At 40.0% G+C, this 17,382-nt stretch overlaps 1 protein-coding gene across 2 annotated transcripts in view; it reads right to left on the reverse strand.

Moving 5' to 3' along the window:
• Positions 1-15,621, reverse strand: part of ATG10 (autophagy related 10) — a 221,950-nt gene extending 206,329 nt beyond the window's left edge. The window contains exons 1-2 of one of the 2 annotated variants that reach the window (XM_082836068.1): positions 15,610-15,621; positions 211-330 (exon numbers count right to left, since the gene is read on the reverse strand). In XM_082836068.1, coding sequence (XP_082692194.1) covers positions 211-318 — 108 coding nt within the window. In that variant the 5' untranslated portion in view covers positions 319-330; positions 15,610-15,621. Of the gene's footprint in view, positions 1-210; positions 331-15,348; positions 15,411-15,609 lie in introns of those variants that run through there. The other variant, XM_082836067.1, reaches the window with a different exon arrangement.
• Between the last annotated feature and the right edge of the window lie 1,761 nt (positions 15,622-17,382).

Genomic DNA, 17,382 nt, shown 5'->3' on the forward strand with positions numbered 1-17,382 from the left:
AGGACTTTTGTAGATAATACTTCATTAGCCTAATTATAATGAGTATATATAGCTGAAGTAATAAAATGGACATCTGTTTTAAAACATTCTTCAATTTAAGCCTTCTACTAAATCAAACTAGCTTTCATACATTACTTTCAATTACTGAGGTTTTCGTGGGGGGGGGACAAAAAAAAAACCCCATTGAAATAGAAAATAAAATTTTCTTACCTTTGAAGTTCTCCATTCCCAGCCATCGCCTATCTTCTGTGAATGTTTAATGAATTCTGCACAATAATGCTGGAACGTTTCTTCTCCAAAGAACTCATCTTCTTCCATACTAAATAACAACTGAAACATAAAAACTATTAGCATCAGCTGTGGAATGAATACTAAAAAGAATTCAGCTAATTCACTTATTTCTTTAAACAAACAAAAATTTGGGATGTATATTGGAAAATAACCTTAGAGCCACTCCAAAAAAAAAAGTGTTTTGTTTCCATCTTTCTCACCCTATCCCCCTTTTTTAATCAGGAAGAAAATGTGATCAACATGAAAACCCAGGGACTTCCCTGGCGGCACAGGGGTTGGGAATCCGCCTGCCAATGCAGGGGACACGGGTTCAAGCCCTGGTCCGGGAGGATCCCACATGCAGCAGACCAACTAAGCCTGTGCACCACAACTACTGAGCCTGTGATCTAGAGCCCGCACTACTGAAGCCCACGTGCCTAGAGCCCGTGCTCCGCAACAAGAGAAGCCACTGCAATGAGAAGCCCACGCACTGCAACGAAGAGTAGCCCCTGCTCACGCAACTAGAGAAAGCCCGTGCACAGCAACGAAGACCCAATGTATCCAAAAATAAATAAATAAATAAATTTATTTTTTAAAAAAAAAAACATGAAAACCCAAAACCTAGCTTTGTATTGATAACAAATACATATCTATGGTTCAAAAAGTTTAGTTTGTCCATAAATTAACTTTCAAGTGTTCATTATCTCACTTCTTCTAAGCTAATGCTTCCAAACAACCTCCTCACGCTTCCTTCTCTATCTCCTACCTTAGCTCTTATATAGGCAGCATCACAGTGATTAGTGGAGCTGGGCTGTTCTTCACACCTTATATTAGAGTTCAACTCACTAACAAAAGATGTTCTAAAGCCTGAAAGTATTTGTTTTGCAAGGTGTAAGGTGATGATCACCTAATTAATTACCTACTTTATTGAGTTTACAAATGTGCCAAAATCAAGGATTACCCACATATTTGTTATATAAATCTATCTAAAACATGAAACATTGTTTATAGAAAGAAAATTTTAGAGCAGCTGGAAGGAAACTCAGATTATATAGTTCAAGTCTCTTGATGAGAAAAGTTGGACCAAGTGAATTCCCACATTCTCCTCATTAGTGATAAGCATCATCAGGACAATTAGCACTTGTTAACTGCTTACTATGTCAGGTGCTTATGCTAGACACTTCACATTCCCATTTAATCCTCACACAACCCAAAGGCTGCTGTTATCCTCATTCCTCAAATGAAAAAGAGTAAGTAATCTGCTCAAGAATACAAATGAGGAAAAGTTCAAACCCCAGTTTGGCTCCAGGGCCAATGATCTGTCTATACTAGCTGATTCTCAGTCCAGTGTTCTTTCTGAATATTCAAATTTAGTATGACCTACATAAGAATTTGTTCACTCATCCAACAAATACATATTGTATGTAAGTAGTAGGCACTGTGCATAGGTAAAGGTTAGATACACAAAAATGAAAAAGTGTATAGTTCTTGCCTTGTAAGAACTTATCTTGAATGAAGCATTGTAGGATGTTGAGCAGCATTCCTGGTCTCTATCCACTGGGATGCCAGTAGCGTCCCTTTCCCCAGTTGTGACAACCAAAAATGTCTCCAGACATTGCCAAAGGTTACCTGGGGGACAGTCACTCTACAGCTGCTTACTTCTCTGTCCTTCGTGGTTGCAGAAGCGTTTACCCACCTGGCAAACTCATACACATTCTACAGGTGTCCCTCCAGGATGCTTCCATCAAGATGTACCTTGTTTCCCCCACTAGACCAGGAACATCTTGAGGACAAGATCCGAGTCTAATTCATCTTGGTACCCCCAGCACCCAGCTTAGTGCCTGGCTCTAGACTGAACCTGATAAACATTTGTTGGATGAATGAATAAGTAAATGAAGTATGAACTGTAAAAAAAAAGAACTTATCTTGCAATGAAGGGAGATAACCAGTAACAATAATTACAGCAGAAACTCTCTTATAAGACCAACCTCCATTCAACTTGCCAGATTAACTGACACAGCATCTATTCCCTCTGTAAAACAATGACTGATGTCTACAGCATGCTTTTTATGAAGCATCTCTGCTCCTATCAGTTGAGTGTACTTTCACAAACCATATTCATGTATCATAAATACATACTTTAATTAAATGCAACACAAACCAAACCAATAAAATGTAAGTAAAAAAGAAACACAACTGTTATTTCTAAGACATAGACTTTATAAAGACTTGGAAAGACTATAAAGGTAAGTCTTCATAAGAAAAAACAAACTACTATTGAACTAGTTATAGACAATACAACTGAAAAGATTGGCTGAGGGGGAAAAAAATCATACAAATCAAGGATTATGCACTCAGATTGCGGCACAAGTGGCTTGAGTTCTTTCTTTTAAACCAAAACTAGAAATTTACAGGATGCATTCCAGGTTCAGTATAATTAAGAATGAACAATGAATTCCAATCAAGTACCCATACTCAAAGAAAATGCCTTGGTCATACATGAGAAAATTCGCAAATGAATGTTTATATGTTTTAAGTTGAAATAAAATGTTTTAAGTACAAATGTATTTTTTTAACTCTAGCTTTAGTCAGATTTCTCAATTAACAGCTCAACTCTTAATTCTGACAGCAATGCAAAAGAGGACTTCGAGTTAAAGTATATACAATGGAGTGATGCACAGATTATGGTAGGCACAAGAAGAGTTCCTTACAAAGAGGGGATGGTGTGGGAAAGTGTCTGGGGTGAGGGTGGAGATGAACCTTTAAGGTTAAGTAGGAGTTTTTGCAGGGCAAATTGTCAGTGAGTGAAGCACAAGGGTTAGAATAGTGGTCCAAGTGGGGAGGACAGTGTGAACCAAGGTAAGTAAGGGTGTACAGAACCGCAAGTTTGATGTCACCAACATGATAAAGAGAGTATAGTAAGACAGAGATAGTCAAATCCCATGCAAGTTAAATCTGTCTGCCCTCACTAGTGGAGGAGAAATGGATGGGAAGGGCCTCAAAGATACCAGATAGAATAGTGATGAACTTCCTGAAAGGTCACTTGTGTGCCATGCCAGAGTTTGGACTGTCTCCACAGGAAACAGAGAATCAGACGTTGGAGCTGAAAAGGTCAGAATAGTAAATCATCGGTGGTTCTGTGGAAGATGGATCTGAAGGGTACAGCCTGAGGGCAGGGAGGAGAGTTAGAAGCTGTTGCTGGATGAGAGGTCATGAGGATCTAAAGCCAGGCAATGAAATGGAAATGAAATGGAAAGAATATGCATCTTAAGTTATGGAGGCAAGCTAAAATGAACTTAAGAGATTTGCAAGTCATCTGTTTAAAAGAGACAAAAGAAACCATGAGGGTGAATACTGCCCAGCTGGAATGCATATAGCAAATTCTTAATAAGCCTTCTGGTGGGTCATGAAATTTTACACTAAATTTTGTATGTATATGCCTATCTATATTTTGGAAAGGAAAGATTCTATAATTTTCAACAGATTGTTTGAGGGGTCTTAACCAGAAAGTTAGGAACCTCTGTGCATAGTGAGAAGAGCAGTGGGTTGAGGAAGAAACCTTCAGAGCAGCAACATTTAAGGGACCTACTGAGGAAGAGGAATGAACAAAAGAGCTAGAGAATGAGTCAGGCATTGGGAGATCCTAGCAAGAGCAGTGCCACAGAGCCCAGGGAGTAGAGAATAGCTAACAAAGAACCAACAATGTCAAAAGAAAAGAGAGGCCCATTAAGAAAAGGACTGAAAACATCCATGAAGCTTGAAAATGAAGCAGTCATTGATGCCTTAGTGAGCAGTTTCAGGAATGGTGGAGAGAGAAGCCAGATTGTGGTGGGCTGAGGAGAAAACTACAAGTGAGGAAATAAGTGAAAACTTTGTAGACTACTTTTCAAAAAATTTGATTGAAAAGTGATACAAATTGGTAACAGAAGCAGCACATAGGCTTAAGGGAGGATACTGTTTTTCCTAAGAAAGGGAGATATGAATATATGTTTAAGCTGAGCAAAGGGGGTTGGAGAGAGGTAAAAGTTGAAAATACCAAAGAGAGAAAGTGACTGATGAAGCAATATCCTAAAGGGGCTAGGAGGAGATGTGGTCATCAGCACAGGATGGATTTGAACAACACAATTAACACCTTGTCCCTTGCAATCAGAGGAAAGGCATTTGAGGATGAATATAAAAATTAGAGAAGTTTTTCAATGGCACCCCAAATTAAGGAAGACAAAGTCTGATGATCACAAGATTTTCAGATGCAGGGGTAGAAGATAATGATAAAAGCAGAGTGTTTGAGAAAGCGAGTATAGATTAGGAATTGATGGTGAAGAAGAAGAGAGGACAGCATTTTAAGATAAGCAGGTACAAGTGAAGGCCCACCACAGGTTGCGAGCCTGAATTTGCAGTGCAACACTCTGTGAGGTATTGTGGTTGCCTTCGGCAGTCCTCAGCTCCCGAAGTGTCAGAACAAGCAGAGAGGGCTGCAATGAATATGCATGCAAGTTGAGGTTTTGCTGGGTTGAGTCAGTGGAAGGATAAGGATGAAAGAGGAAACAGAATATGCTAGTGAGAACAGCTCAGCGGTCCAGATTATGTAGAAAAAGAAAAGATGCCAAGAGAAGGTTAAAGGGGCTGGGAAAATATGGCAGTATCAAGAAATACTGCATATGAAAGAGGGTAAAGGACAACTGCAGTGAAAGGAGGGAAATGGAAGATGGGAAGACTATGAGATTTAGAAATTGAGAAGGTCTCAGCTGTGGCCATGGAAATAAGTATATAAGGTAACTTGGAGATGAAGGTCACTGGAGCTCAGGAAGTTTAAACAACTATAAAACGTGTAATGTTTACTGTCTTCCACATGGACACTGAAGTCATTTAGGATTATTCTGAGAGCTACCGGGAATGGAGAGCTCTTTAAAAAATATGTAAGTTAAACTAGGAGATTTAGAAATGACAAGGGGCAAACGGTAGAAGACAATAGAGCACAGAGGTGGTAAGTAATATGTGGTCCAAGTCCATCAAGAGTAATCACTAAAAACCAATACCTGTGTTCATGATAGCCAAACACAGCCTTGGATTCCTTCTCAAGATGGCCCTCAAGGCAGCAACTACCAGTGATTAGGGACAGCATGTGAGAAAAAAGTCTACCTTGCCATACCTGGTAGAGCTGAATTTCATGAGCCTCAAAGGAGCAGGAATATTTACATGAGGCTGGAGAAGCAGTAACCTGAAGTTGGCTCTTCAGAAGTGGGGTTACCAGCAATCTCAGTACCCTGAGCTTTGTAGAGTGAAGGAAAAAGCCTCCATTCAAAGAGTTTTTGGGTTTTGTTTGTTTGTTTGTTTGTTTTTTAAGTCAAGTTTCCTTTAAAACGAGTTAGTGGAAGCACTAACCTGTGCAGATGTTAACATCATGTAAGATACGTGTGGAAACATCCACACTACATCCACTCACCACTCCCACCCTGGAGATTCACAATGCACATTTATATGGGGAAACTATTAACTCAGGGTTTCCCAACTCTTTTGACCACAAAATTCTTTTTCCTGGGAACACTTTTTAACATATTACTCCACAGAATGTAGTAAAGGAAATAATGAATTAAGGGTTTAGACAAGTTTTTTTTGCTGTGGATGTGTGCTCCTGAGATCACAATGGAGAGGAACAGGGGAACAGTGGGAGAACAAGTTTGGGAAGAGAAAGCACCAAGTACAAGAACCAAGTACAGAAGAGTCGATAAACTCTAGGGGCTTCTACAAAGGCAGTCAAATGTTTCAAGGTGTAAGTGAGATCTCCAGTTTACACAAAGAATTCTGGGTAACAAGGTGCTTCAGTGCAGATACAAGTTGAGAAAGTGACATCTAAGAAGTCTGTAAAAGGAAGAACAGAAGCTAACAGCAAAAGGAGGAGGTAAAGGGAACAGACTGTGCAAAAGCCTAAGAATGTAAGAGAAGGTCTAGTAATTGAAGAACTCTTGTCTGACTGAAATACAGAGGTAGAGGAAGGGTATTGAGAAAACCACAGTTGATGAAGACAAGACAGCCTTGTAGCCTGAGGGCTCTAAAGGGTTTTGAAATGGTAGTAAACTGAGCAGATTTGCATTCTGGTTTCCAAAAGGGACTACAGATCTAACCAGACTGAAGACCCGTTAAAAGGTCCTTACAATCATTTAGGAGAGACAAAATAATGCTAAACAGAGCCAAAGATTGGCAGTAGGGTAGAAGAGAGACGGATTCAAAAGATATTTTGATAGTGTAGTATACTCATCACAACAACTGGCTGACCTTGGTATGTAAGGGATTGATGGGAGAAAAGGTTCAAGAAAGAGTCCTAGCTCTTTGCCTTAAGTGGTGGTCTACTGACTGAAACAGATCCCTCTAGGAAAAGCAGGTCTGGGGAGTGAGATGGGTTTAACGTAGCACTACGGAGTTTGAGTTTGAAATGCCTATGGAATACCCAGCAAAGAGATCTAGCAGGAATTTTGAGATGGATCTGGAACTCAAGAGGAAAGAGAAATCTGAGCTAGAAATATTGATTCTAAATCAGCATTTCATAGATAACAGAACACATTTGATCACTCAGGGAGAGGATAGAGAACGAGAATAGAAAGACCAAAACAAAGTGGTTAGAGAAATCATTTTTCCGACTATATGATGACTGTGACATATACTGAGAGATACTAAATCAAAGAAAAATTGAATTTAATTCATAAAGAATACTAATACATTTTGGAACATTCTATAAATTCCAAACAAACCCTCACTTAATAATAAAATTGAACTAAGTGAAAACACTCCATTCCCTAAGCCCTCCAGTTACTTGAGGTTTACTGAACTCTTCAAAATGTTAGTCGAAACATAAAATTTCACTCAATAGCCATAGTTTATCTAATTAACAGCACTGTGCCACTAGCAAGATGACTGAACATCAAAGCACTAATTAATATTGGGTTGAATACTTTTAAAATTATCTAAGGACCAGGCTTTGCTGAAGGATGTTACATACAATAATAAAAACACTTATGGCTTGATTACAAAATTAGGAATTATACTATATTAAAATGATATCCATCTCAATTCAAATCATCATAATATGGTATAATGAAATATCACTGAGTAATTATTGCCTCTTTGCTCAAGTTAGAATATTTCAACTCATTAAAAAGGAAAATATAATTCAATTAACATTTTTATATGTACTTTTCAAGTTGTAATACTCTGGTCCTTTATCAAGTTCCTAGACTAGTAGAGACAGAAATTAGAATCTTAAGAACTTTCTATTAAGAGATGGCTGAGGGCTTCCCTGGTGGCACAGTGGTTGAGAGTCCGCCTGCTGATGCAGGGGACGCGGGTTCGTGCCCCGGTCCGGGAAGATCCCACGTGCTGCGGAGCGGCTGGGCCCGTGAGCCATGGCCGCTGAGCCTGCGCGTCCGGAGCCTGTGCTCCGCAATGAGAGAGGCCGCAACAGTGAGAGGCCCGCGCACCACAAAAAAAAAAAAAGAAAAAAAAAAAAAAAAAAAAAAAAGAGATGGCTGAAAGTATGGTCAAAAATGGAAATAACCACAACTGCAGCTTATTAAGCAATAATGGCAAGAATAATCCTTATTTTGCACATGGAAAACCTGAGACATGTGAACTGCCTATGTTTCCAGACTTAAGCTATCTTCAGACCAGAGGTGACAACAGAACACAGATGAACTCACAGTAAAAGACTACTTCCAATTCTCATCTTATCCTAAACAATGAACCTCTCATCTCTTATAAGGAAAAGTCAGAAATGAGTCAGAGCTCTTTCATGTCATAAGGTGTAAGCTGTTAATACATCTATTTTGCTTGAGTTTTCACACTTGCTGAACAGCTGTTTGTTTGGTTTTTTTTAAGCTCAAACAATCAAAACCTTACTTTAAGTGCTCCAACAGAGGCTAAAGATTGGAAAGGTAGAATAATTTTTTTTCCTCACCAAGTGAAAGAAGTCTTTCTAAACTATAGGTTAGCCCTAAAGTAGACAGTGTGAAGAAGCTTATTCTGCTGCTATTAAATATCTTTTCAGAAACGCGGCCCCAACGAATTCTAACACTGTGTATATAATCATTGTTCAAATGATCCTTCTTAATTTTAAAAACAATTTTTTTCACTACAGCTCTCCACATTTTTTTATAGGATTTTTAATCTAATGTGTGGGGAACTGATTCTTTGTTTTTGTTTGTTTTGTGCTTTTGGTCAGAGACATTTCTTTTGATGAATCTATAAATCAATATATATTAGAGTCATAACAAGACTAAAACACTTTAAGACATATAACTAAATTTCCCCAGAACTTAGATCATTTACAAAAATGTGATTATCACAGAACATATTGTACTATGCATACCTTTAAACATTAAAGATCTTTTTTTTTTTTTTGCGGTACGCGGGCCTCTCACTGTCGTGGCCTCTCCCGTTGCGTAGCACAGGCTCCGGACGCGCAGGCTCAGCGGCCATGGCTCATGGGCCCAGCCACTCCGTGGCATGTGGGATCTTCCCGGACCGGGGCACGAACCCGTGTCCCCTGCATCGGCAGGCGGACTCTCAACCACTGCGCCACCAGGGAAGCCCTAAAGATCATTTTTAACTAATAAAAGTAGGCAACTTCCTTGCCTACTTGTACTTGTCCCTCCCTGCAGCAATTCTGCATTTTAACTTTAGATTTAGACTCTTTCCTAAAAAAACATTCAATTACTAGCAAGGGAAGTGAATTCAACCTATTATCTTTATGAGAACTTGGCTTGAATTAATTTAGATTAGTTAATCACTTACCTAGCAGGATCCTCGGGCAGTGGTCCTCAAATTTTAGAGAGTAAAGAAGCACCCAGGGTGCAAATTTTAATGTGGAATCCTAGGCTCAGACCAGAAACTACCTGATTCTGAAGGCCCCAAAATAAGCATTTGTAATTAGCACCAGAGATACTTTTGAGGAGGATTCATGCTAGAACACTGAGACAAAAGATAGATCATTTTAATAGGGGTATTAATGGGCCTGGATTTCAAGGCATTTGGCAGCCTGGGCAGGGCACAGCAGGTGTGACCCCAGTAATCCAATAAATAGCACAGGAAGCAGCAAAAGAAAGGAAGCTGGTTCAGGCTTGGCAGCAGTTGGCCAGCAGGCTCAGCACTCCTTCCTTGCCTTCCCACTGAAACACACATCTGAAATCAAACTTTAAACAGGATACAACATTGTACCTAAACTAGAATTGAGGGATTTGGGGTAGCTTTATTGGTAGCTGATGCTTGCTATGGCCTCTGCAGCAAAAGGCCCAGTTAGGAAGAGGGTAAGAAGGCTTCTCACTCTCAATTCTGTATTTCCTTCAGAAAAAAAGAGGCTGCAGTGGCCCCGCAGCTTGGGGCTGAGGACAGAGTTCATGAGACCGTTTCCTTTCCTCAACCCCCACCATCTTCCAAGAGTTTAGGGAACATCTCCTTCAGTGGGACTTTATGCCGTGGCATGCTGGAGCTGGATTATATCAAAGAGTCAATAGTTAAGTTTTCAGGAATTTGGGGAGCCAGTTGACATAATGTTGACAGCCTGAAATTGACCACAGTGGGAATATTTACACCAGAGAAACTGGCAAATGCCACAACTGACTTCTAATACCCATTAGTAATTCTCTTTCAAGAACATTCTTTACCAATGATATAATGTTCATGGCCAGAAGTGGAAGGTGTCAGCAATAGGTAGCTGCGGGAACAGTATGAGCCCTCAGAAGAATACGGTCTCACCACTAAACTCAAAAAACTATAAACCAGGCTTCCCTGGTGGCACAGTGGTTAAGAATCTGCCTGCCAACGCAGGGGACAAGGGTTCGAGCCCTGGTCCAGGAAGATCCTACATGACGTGGAGCAACTAAACCCGTGCACCACAACTACTGAGCCTGCGCTCTAAAGCCCACGAGCCACAAGTACTGAAGTACATGTGCCACAACTACTGAAGCCTGCACACCTAGAGCCCATGCTCTGCAACGAGAAGCCACAGCAATGAGAAGCCCGCACACTGCAACGAAGAGTAGCCCCCACTCACTGCAACTAGAGAAAGCCCACGTGCAGCAACAAAGACCCAAAACAGCCAAAAAAAAATAAAAATAAAATAAATTTATTAAAAAAAAAACCTATCAACCACTTCAAATTATAGAAAAATACTCCCCTCATTAGAGACATAGGACTGAAAGATTAGACAATAGGAAAATAAGACCTCTCCTGAGTACAGAAAGATCTATCCTTCATAAATTGGGTTGTATCTATCAACATGCTCTCCGACCTAACACTGAGAAGAAGAGTCCCCAGCATCTAAGTGTAGTGAGGAGGATGAAGGTAGCTTACTCACTCTGACAAGAATGAGCAACACCATCCCTACACAAGTCCCTCTTCTGTCAAGGTAAGAAAACCAAAAACCTCAATAATAGCACAGGGCCAAGATGAAGCTTGTGCACCATACGAAAGAGGAGCACTGCCATAAAGAGGAAGAGAGAAAGCTTGCTCCTATAATGGGCTTACATTGGGAATCAGGAGAAAAACTTAGAAATTATCTAATTTACCAATTGAAAAAGAAAAAGGAAAAATAAAAACGCAGCCTCTGAAAGCAAGAAATAAGAAGGAAAAAGACAGCTAAGATTAAAAAGGAAACTGAAGAAGAAAAAACTGGAAGGGAATTCAAACAAATAATATTGGGTTGGCCAAAAGGTTCATTTGGGTTTTTCCATAAGATGTTATGCAAAAACCAGAACGAACTTGGGCCAACCCAATATTAGACAAACTCTATATAAGAGGCAAAAGAGAGAAGTACAAGAAGCTGAAAAAGAATCTCATTAACATTTTAGCATATACACATGAGGTGATCTCCAAACACGGAAGGAAAAGAACCAAGATGAAAACAATGCATACTGATTGATAGAAAGGACAAAGAACACAGATCCAACCTACAAATAACTAGCATTTCTGAATTGAAATCATAAGCAAACATACCATTGAAAAATTTTTCCTGATCTGGGTAAAAGAAAGATTAAAGAGATTTACTTCTATAAATTGAGTGGACTCACTATGTTTGAGAAAACTGCTAGAAGGAAACTTGTGCCTACAGGTAGTCTATGGAATATCTTTATTTAAAGAACAAAAAGGAAAACAAAAATGCAGGCAGAAAAAAACAGTTTATCTACAAAGGAACAAAAATCAGTGTAGCCTCAGCCATCTCCTCCACAGCAAGGAAAATCGGAAGATGATAGAGCAATGTCTAAACTGCTGAGGACCTGTGACTTATAATTTTATATCTTAGCACCTATAACAAAGTTAAGCACACGGTAAATATTAAGTAAAAATTGTAAGGAACAAAAGGAAAATTCAAAATTTTAAATTAATTTATTTTACATATCTCTACCTCTTTATAGCACCTTTCTTCAACTAAACTTTTAAGCCTATTCATCAATTGGATCTTTTCCCATTCAAACAACAGATTTATATGACATCTAATCTTTGATACCGGTGTCATTACTTTTATAAGAAGATTATCATTTTTTTACATAAACCAAGACTTCTCTACATGCACATGAGAGAAATTGTTCCTCCGACAGTGATGATTTGAACTGATCCATCAGCTCAAACTCTTTTGCTGCCTTTGAACAGTGGGACTTGTAGAACTAACTCTAGTCAGCACATATGCTCATTAGACCAGAACCAGGAACTAAAGGCTTATGACCTTGGCCAAAGATATTCAACAAATAAGAAGGTACAAAAAGATCAACATTGTATCAGAGGTTATGGACTCAGTGCTGGTCTAAATAGTCTGAATATATGATAGAGCAATGTGTTTTTAAAATATATTACCAAGTGTCATTATTTTTTGGAAAAAAAAAAGCTGTTGGATTTTTTGTAACAGAAGAGACAGTCCCTTTAAATTTTTCTTCTTGCAAAGTCTCCATTAAAGGCTAGATTAATGTGCCTTCTTATTTCCGCAAGCTTTTCATTCATTCACTCAGCACCTACAATATCCTAGCACTTGCTATGTGTGTGTCCTCAGAGGAAGAAGTGTCAAATTTTTTCTGGGAAAATCAGAGAAGACTCCAAGAAAACAGGGAGTCTGGAAAACGCAGAATTGAATTTTGAAATTTGAATAAGGGCCTACCAAGTGGAGACAAGAGCATGTCAAAAAGATGGAAGTGCTCCAGCAAGACAGGGCCTGAAAAGAATATGCTAGGTTAAAAGGGAAAAAAAAAAGGCAGTAGTTGAAGCATAGGTTGTATAAAGTATGGGCAGATAAGGTCCAATGGTTCCCAGCATCAGGAGGAACCACTCTTGAAGGGGTTGTTTGGAAATGAGTAGTAGGATCACACTGGGTTGTCACAAAGGGTGGGTGGAGGTTGTAGTCTGCTATTGCCATTTAGTGCTCAGGGACCAAGTATAAGCATCCTGCAATGTACGGAACAGTTCCATAAAAATGGCAGTTGAGCCCCCTTTGAGAAAAAATGAGAAGTAGGCTTAACAAGGTTGGAGAACTTAACCCTAGGGTTTCTTAGTATGACTTTGCATGCATATCTTTGAAATCTGTGATCACAATGTGCATTTCACTCACTAAATACTTCCAAGGAAGCTATGTTTTTCCTCAGCAAGTGATATGTTTCCTTCTTTCCTCTGACCATCATGAAACTCATAACTCAGTCTATATCCCACCACTAACAATTATACAAATGGTCACAGTACATATTTGAGTATAATGCACCCCAACCTCACCTTTCTATTCAAGCTTCATATTTTCATGACTGATTTACCTTTATTTTGTATGTTTTTATATTATATATAGTTTATAATCTACTGTAAGTACTTTTAGAGCAAAATAGGGTATACATTTTAAAATATAAGCAACAGAAGTAAAATGGAAAACAGAAAATAGAAAACTAGATAGTAAGATAGGGAAAAAATATATCGAGCCCCCAGAATCATCCTGGGAGAACTTTAAGAGACTTTTTTAAAAGATTATAATATATGATCTTTGCCCTCAACAGATCAAATTTATAAGAAAAGATTCAAACTGAAAAGAACATTAGACAATAAAAGACAGTAAAACTTAGTGATAAATTGTACAACCGCTGTCTAAAGAATTACTATGGATTAAATAATCATTACAATAGCATGTATTCAGCTCTTACTATGTACCAAAACTATAGTAACTTGTTAAATCCTCACAGCAACCCTATGAGGTAGTCACTGTGATTTTCGCCATTTTACAGATGAGGAAATTGGGACAGAGAGGTTAAGCAATTTGTCCAAGGTAACAGCCGTAAAATGTGGCAGTTTGACCTAAGGCAGTCAGTCTGGAACCAGAGCCTCTGCTCTAGAAGAGTTACATTTCAGATAATCCTAGAAGTAGAAAAGGATACTGAAAGGCAGAGATGCTACAAAAAATGATGAAGAGTGGGGGCAGTCAGTGAATCTAGGAACAGGTTGAAATGAGGCAGAGTAGACAGGTAAAGAGCCTAAATAGAGAGTGTTAGGAATATTAAGGAATATAGGAATACTGGGGGTGGGAAGGGGGAGTAGAGCAGTTTCTAAATCACCTTAAAACTCTAAAGAGATTCTATTTAAAACAGAGGACAACAGGAAACTATTGTAAGTTCTTGAACTCAGAAGAGATGATTAAAAAGTTTCTCGAAAAGCTATTACATGACAGTGATATGAAATAACCCTAACTTCAAAGCTAAATTCATATTAGTAAATACTCTTTCTGGGTCCTATAAACCTACAAGTTCAATAAGGCCTGGGGTGCCAGGTACATTAGAGGAGCCTCTGGGTCTACATCGTTTTCAGCTGCCTCTCCCTAATCTGGATGCTTTTACATAGGGTTTCTTCTCTGTTTCCCTATTTTCCAGTTGTTTTATACCCAGCTGCACTTGGCCCCTGAAGACATTTGTTAATCACCAAATAATCTCTAGGGCATTCTGTTGTTGTTATGGTTCCCTGAGCATGTTTATGTTTCAAACACTGCCTCTAGGGTCCCAAACGGTCTCTAGGCTTCAAAGATTTTAATAACCAAACCAAGCCCAGTCTTAAGGAAACTACTTAGATAAACTTTACCCTACTTGTTTTTCCTAAGGGGTTGCTTATCATTCTCAGAAACTTAAAAGCATAATCTTGTAACATTCTATTGTATATCCAATGAATCCAGTTTAGAACCAGTGAAAAGACTGTTTCCACTAGTTTCAAGTAAAATATCAATTTTTAAACCTTGTAATTGCAAAACTTTAATTTGACTTTCTCAATACTCAACTTTTTTTTTTTTGGGCCAAGTTTTCATTTTGTAAATGTCTCCTCTTGTCCATATTTGACCCTTCAGAAGCAAGGAGGATTCTATGCAGGATTCTAATAATGTAATTGAACACTACATAGGGCCTATGCCTTCCACTTCTGAAAAGTATAAACTAAGCTTTTGCCACTTAAGAGTGAGGCCACTGCCGAAGTGTCATTTTTGAAACGTTATAAACATGATTCATACAAAGTGAGCCTGTGGCAAAGATTTACTGAACTCATAATGAAGGAGCAAGCTCAACGGTAAAAATTATAAAAATCTTGGAAATAGGGCAATAAAACTATAATCATCAGTAGTATTTTTTTCTCCCAGTCAGAAATAATTTGCTCCATTAGACAAAAAAAAAGTAACTGCAAAGCTTGGGCCCTAATCGATACTATGTCAAGCAAAAGTGTAGTCCCCTAGATAATTAATTGATTCTCAGGTGGGCCTATTAGACGAGGCTCTATTTTGACTTTGAAAAGACATGTAGCTATCCTTTCGCCTTGTCAGAGATGTTTATAATTTCTAGCATCATAAAAGTTTGTTTCTACAAATCAGTTAACTATTCCTTTATCCCACCCACCCCCGCATTCGTGATTTCAAATGCTGAGTAGATACGTTATTTGGAAGAAAATCTCCTAATTCTTAATGATTAGAAACTCCTTCAAGTTAAGTGGCACTTAATCACTGGAATCACCAGTAACTTCATATCCTCTGTTTCAAGGTTACGAGGCAAAGAATTTCTGTCTCGGTACAGGCTTTAAACACAGGTCTGTAACTACCTAAATCGAGGGTGAGGTCTCCATGGTGGCCCAGGAGTGCGATCCACACCCGCCAGCGGCTCGCCCCCGCGCAGCGGCTCCAGCGCGACCCGGCCTGCATTTCACCGGCGGGAGCCCCGCTTCCCCAGCCTTTTGTTCGGGGCTGGGCTGTTTCCCGCCCACCCGCGCCCGCCCTTCCTCTCTACCCCGGCAGTTGGGTGAGGACCGTGCGGGAAACAGAGCCGGAAAGAGACGGCCGGCAAAGGTTGTGGGAATACTCACCCGGCTCCGCTCGGCCCCTGACCCTGCCGCCCAGCCCAGAGTGGGCGGGGCGACGGGGTGGGGGGAAGGGGAGCCGGGGAGAGGGAGCCTTCACCCTGCGAGGTACCGCCGAGCCAGCGGTAGCGGGGAGGGGAGCAGCGGGCCCCCGGGGGCCAAGAGGGCGGTGGCACAGGAGCAGAGCCAGCCAGCAGAGACGCCCACTAATAAGACCGCTCTCTACACCTCCCTCAGCCACCGTCGCCAGAGGCGACCCAGTCAGAGCATGCGCACTGGACCTCCCGCACACCCTAGGACTAGGCTCGCGCGGGCGGCTGACGTCGTGGGCCTCGTGCGTGGGGCGGAGGCCGGAAGGCGTGACCTCCCTGCGGTTTGCTACGGCGGCCGCCGAGGCCCCGCCCCGCACTTCAACGGCCTAAAGAGCCGAAGTGCTGCTGTTTCCTCAGCGCATTACAAAGGCGGCGCATTGAGGGAGAGGAGGGGTTGCCAGCGGTTTCGAGAGGCACTGCGTACTCTCCTCTAACAAACAGCCAAGTGTCTGGAAAATAAAAGGATGACCAATGGTGAAAGGTAGGGCAAGAACGGAGCTGAACCGTTTAGTGCCCCTAGAACGTCTCTCGGGGGTTGGAGAACCGTGCCGGCTCTCATAACGCAAGCTGCAAAATTACTGTGAACACAACAATTAGGCACAAGCACCATCCCCTTTGAAACTTAAGGACCGAGGTTAAAAGTTAGGGATTCGGGAATTGACAGTAGTACCATCTGTGTCACAAAGCTCAGGAAAAAAAAAAATCTAGCAGGAGAATTAAATTGGGAAAAGGTGGAATAATGAAAAGACTAGAGAAAGATGTAGGAGTAACAGCGGTGATCCAACTGAAATACTGAAAATGCAACTGCAGACATCTAAGGGAAAACTAGCATCTGCTCCTCTTAACACAACAGAATTAAATTTGTGTCAAAAGAAAAGAGTAAACAGGCAAAGAAGTGAAAGGAAAATCTGCCTTCAAACATGCAGGTCATGGTTTTGATCTTGTACGACAGTTATGTAAGATGTCACCACTGGAGAAAGCTAGGTGTTGGGTACTCAGGACTCTATGTACTATTCTTGCAATTTCCTGTGAGCCTATAATTATTTAAAAGTAAAAGGGTCTGAAAAAGGGACAACACTGATCAGTAGTGACCAAGGGAAGGGAATGACTAAAAAGGGGCTTGAGGAAGTTTTGAGGGGTAATGGAAGTGTTCTATATCTTTGTTTGCCAAAACTCATAAAAGGGATAGATTTTACTGCATGTAAAATAGTTTAAAACTCAATTTTAAAAAAGATTCTGCTAGTAAAGATGAACTGTCCTAACATGTTTGAGCAACTATAGATATAAATTAATCAGACAGCTGACAATTAAAATTATCCACTTGCTTTTTTAAAAATCACAGGGCAATGAGAATTTCAGTGGGTGGGTGTCTCCAACTTTAAGCAGTTATCTTTACAACATACAGCTTTATGGGAATTCCCACGGAGTCCAGTTAGGACTCCGTGCTTTCACTGCCCTGACCCAGGTTCAGGGAAATAAGATCCCGCAAGCTGTGTGGCAGGGCCAAAAAATAGAAATAAGTAAAAACATAAAGCTTTAATACAATGATAAGAATGTGTTGCTTTACATTGTATTCAGTAATTTACAAACACTTTTCATGCATTAACAACACACCATGTTAACAAATTTTTTTTTTGCATTTGAGATGTTTTTAAGTTTCATGATTCACCTGCCAAAACCAAAGAAA

Source organism: Leucopleurus acutus (assembly GCF_964270905.1).
Source record: "Leucopleurus acutus genome assembly, chromosome: 3".
NCBI lineage: Eukaryota > Metazoa > Chordata > Mammalia > Artiodactyla > Delphinidae > Leucopleurus > Leucopleurus acutus.